At 38.1% G+C, this 2,708-nt stretch overlaps 1 protein-coding gene across 1 annotated transcript in view; it reads left to right on the top strand.

Annotated features, from left to right (window-relative positions):
• Positions 965–2,708, top strand: part of LOC104772767 (protein transport protein SEC23-like) — a 3,258-nt gene continuing 1,514 nt past the window's right edge. The window contains exons 1-2 of the mRNA XM_010497344.1: positions 965–1,678; positions 2,296–2,698. Coding sequence (XP_010495646.1) covers positions 965–1,678; positions 2,296–2,698 — 1,117 coding nt within the window. The remainder of the gene's footprint in view (positions 1,679–2,295; positions 2,699–2,708) is intronic.

The raw sequence follows: 2,708 nt of genomic DNA, 5'->3' as shown, positions 1-2,708 counted from the left end.
TATTTGATAGGTTATAGGTTATATTGATTGTAACAATTAATTAAATCTCGATTTAAGATCCTCTTAAAAAGGATATTCGAAAGAATATCATCAAATCTCTAAAGAATATTTAATTAATTACTCTTCCGCAGATTAAGAGTGATTTCGGGTTATACTTCTTTTTACAGGGTAACAAAATCTAAGCAGGAGGTAAAACGGAGGATGTTATGAAATTTAAAAAAGTTCTCACAAAAAGGAAATGGAAAATCATTGAAAATTTTTAGTTTTAGTCACAAGATTTTAACCGTGTAGAAGCACGGATACGGTTACACACAATCATATATTATTGTTTAAAAAACACTTTTTAAATAATTACGTAAATTATATTTTATATAAAAAAATAATATAAATAAATAAAAAGAATTTTAAACCGTGTTAGTCCTGATATAGTATATATAATAAGAAGGGAGGGTAGATTTGCAATTTGCTCCGGAAAAAAAAGAAAAGAAAAAACAGTGTTTTATTTTAAAAATGATATAAGCCTTTATCGGAGAAGAACGAATCTATTTCTTCTCATGGACAAACTCTGAAATCGTAAAAAAATCAAAGAATGTTTTTTTTTCTTCTTCGCCGGCCGGGAAAAACTTCTACAAACTCCGGTGAAACTCTTTAACTCCGATTCCCTTTCACTTCCTCGTAGAAACCAAAACAAGCTTGAGGAGGATCTGAGAGAATCTTTCAACACTTTTTTTTCACAGATCCATGAATACGGATTTGAAAAATCCCCAATCAGTGAAATCGAAGATCTGAGTTATGGATTTCTTAGAACTAGAAGCAATCGAAGGATTAAANTTCCTTTCCCTGCCCGTAGAAACCAAAACAAGCTTGAGGATCTGAGAAAATCTTTTCAACACTTTTTTTTCACAGATCCATGAATACGGATTTTTTGAAAAATCCCCAATCAGTGAAATCGAAGATCTAAGCTATGGATTTCTTAGAGCTAGAAGCAATCGAAGGATTGAGATGGTCATGGAACTCATGGCCAACTACAAAATCCGATTGCGAATCTCTCGTTGTTCCACTAAGTATCATGTACACTCCATTGATGCACTTCTCTGAGCTTCCCACGATTCCTTATGATCCATTGATCTGTTCTCGATGTGGAGCTGTGTTAAACCCTTACGCTCGCGTTGATTACCAATCTCGAATCTGGTCTTGTCCCTTTTGCTTTCACAAAAACCATTTCCCTCGTTCTTACTCTGGCATCACTGAAACCAATCTCCCGGCGGAGCTTTTCCCGACTTACAGCGCCGTCGAGTACGCTCCGCCGCAGCGGAAATCGGGTTCGGCTACCACGACTCCCACGGCTGCTGCGAGTTGGGGTAATGGGTTTAATCAAGGGCTTAGATCAATGTCTTCGACTTCGTCTTTCTCGTCTCTTGCTTCTACTGTTGGAGGTGGTGGTGGTGTGATTGGTGAGCTTGGGCCTGCGTTTGTGTTTTTGGTTGATGCATCTATGGTTGAGGATGAGTTGAGGGCTGTGAGAAGTGAGCTTTTGTTAGTCATTGAACAGTTGCCTGAGAATTGTTTGGTGGCTTTGATTACTTTTGATTCTATGGTTAGGGTTTATGATTTGGGTTTCTCTCAATGCTCTAAAGTTGTTGTTTTTCATGGCGAACGTGATCTTTCTCCAGACCAGGTAAATACCCCTTTTGAGATTTGGGACTCTTGCTTTAAGTTTTTAGCTTCTTTCTTGCACTAATGGTGGGATTTGAGCTTAGTTTGATTAGATTGAAGGATGCAAATGCTTGAGAATTGTTCAGTTTTAGAATTGTGTTAGTGTTGTAGATATATATAGTTTGATGACTATAAGTGTGTTGAATTGTTCATGCGTGGTTGGTTGAGTGTTGTGATTTGAATGCGTTAAACAAGTACTCTTTCTTTCTATGGTTCATCACCTTGCTGTGCTTCACCATGATTGTTTGGATCAACAGCTGTGTTGAATTTGACGGAGTTCTATTCTGAGATTTGGGACTCTTGCTTAACGTTTTTAGCTTCTTTCTTGCACTAATGGTGGGAGTTGATCTTAGTTTGATTCGATTGAAGGATGCAAATTCTTGAGAATTTTTCAGTTTGAGGATTGTTAGTGTTTAAGTTATATATAGTTTGATGACTGTAAGTGTGTTGAATTGTTCATGCGTAGTTGGTTGATTTTTGTGATTTGAATGCGTTAAACAAGTACTCTTTCTAGACTGTTCTTGTCAGCTGTGTTGAATTTGACGGAGTTCTTTTCTCTGTCATTGAACATTTAAGCAGATACAACAATTTCTAGGACTTGGATATCCAAAGCAGCTTCATCATGGAAAGATGTCAGCGATTCGGAAGCAGAGTTTCTTGCTTCCATTGGCGGAATGTGAGTTTAACCTAACATCTGCTTTTGAAGAAATCGTTCCTTTGGTTAATGTCAAACCAGGTCATCGACCTCATAGGGCAACTGGTGCTGCGATCTCAACAGCATTGGGACTGCTTGAGGGATGTTCTGTAACCACGGGTTCTCGGATTATGGTTTTCACATCAGGGCCTGCGACAAGAGGCCCTGGGATCATAGTGGACTCGGATCTAGGCCATTCAATCAGAACCCACAGAGATATTATCACTGGTAGAGTGTCTTATTACGACAGATCTTGCGGGTTTTACAAGAAATTAGCAAAGAGGCTCTGTGATACCTC

Source organism: Camelina sativa, chromosome 20 (assembly GCF_000633955.1).
Source record: "Camelina sativa cultivar DH55 chromosome 20, Cs, whole genome shotgun sequence".
Classification (NCBI taxonomy): domain Eukaryota; kingdom Viridiplantae; phylum Streptophyta; class Magnoliopsida; order Brassicales; family Brassicaceae; genus Camelina; species Camelina sativa.
The sequence above is the reverse complement of the archived record's forward strand: the minus strand, read 5'-3'. Positions and strand labels throughout refer to the sequence as shown.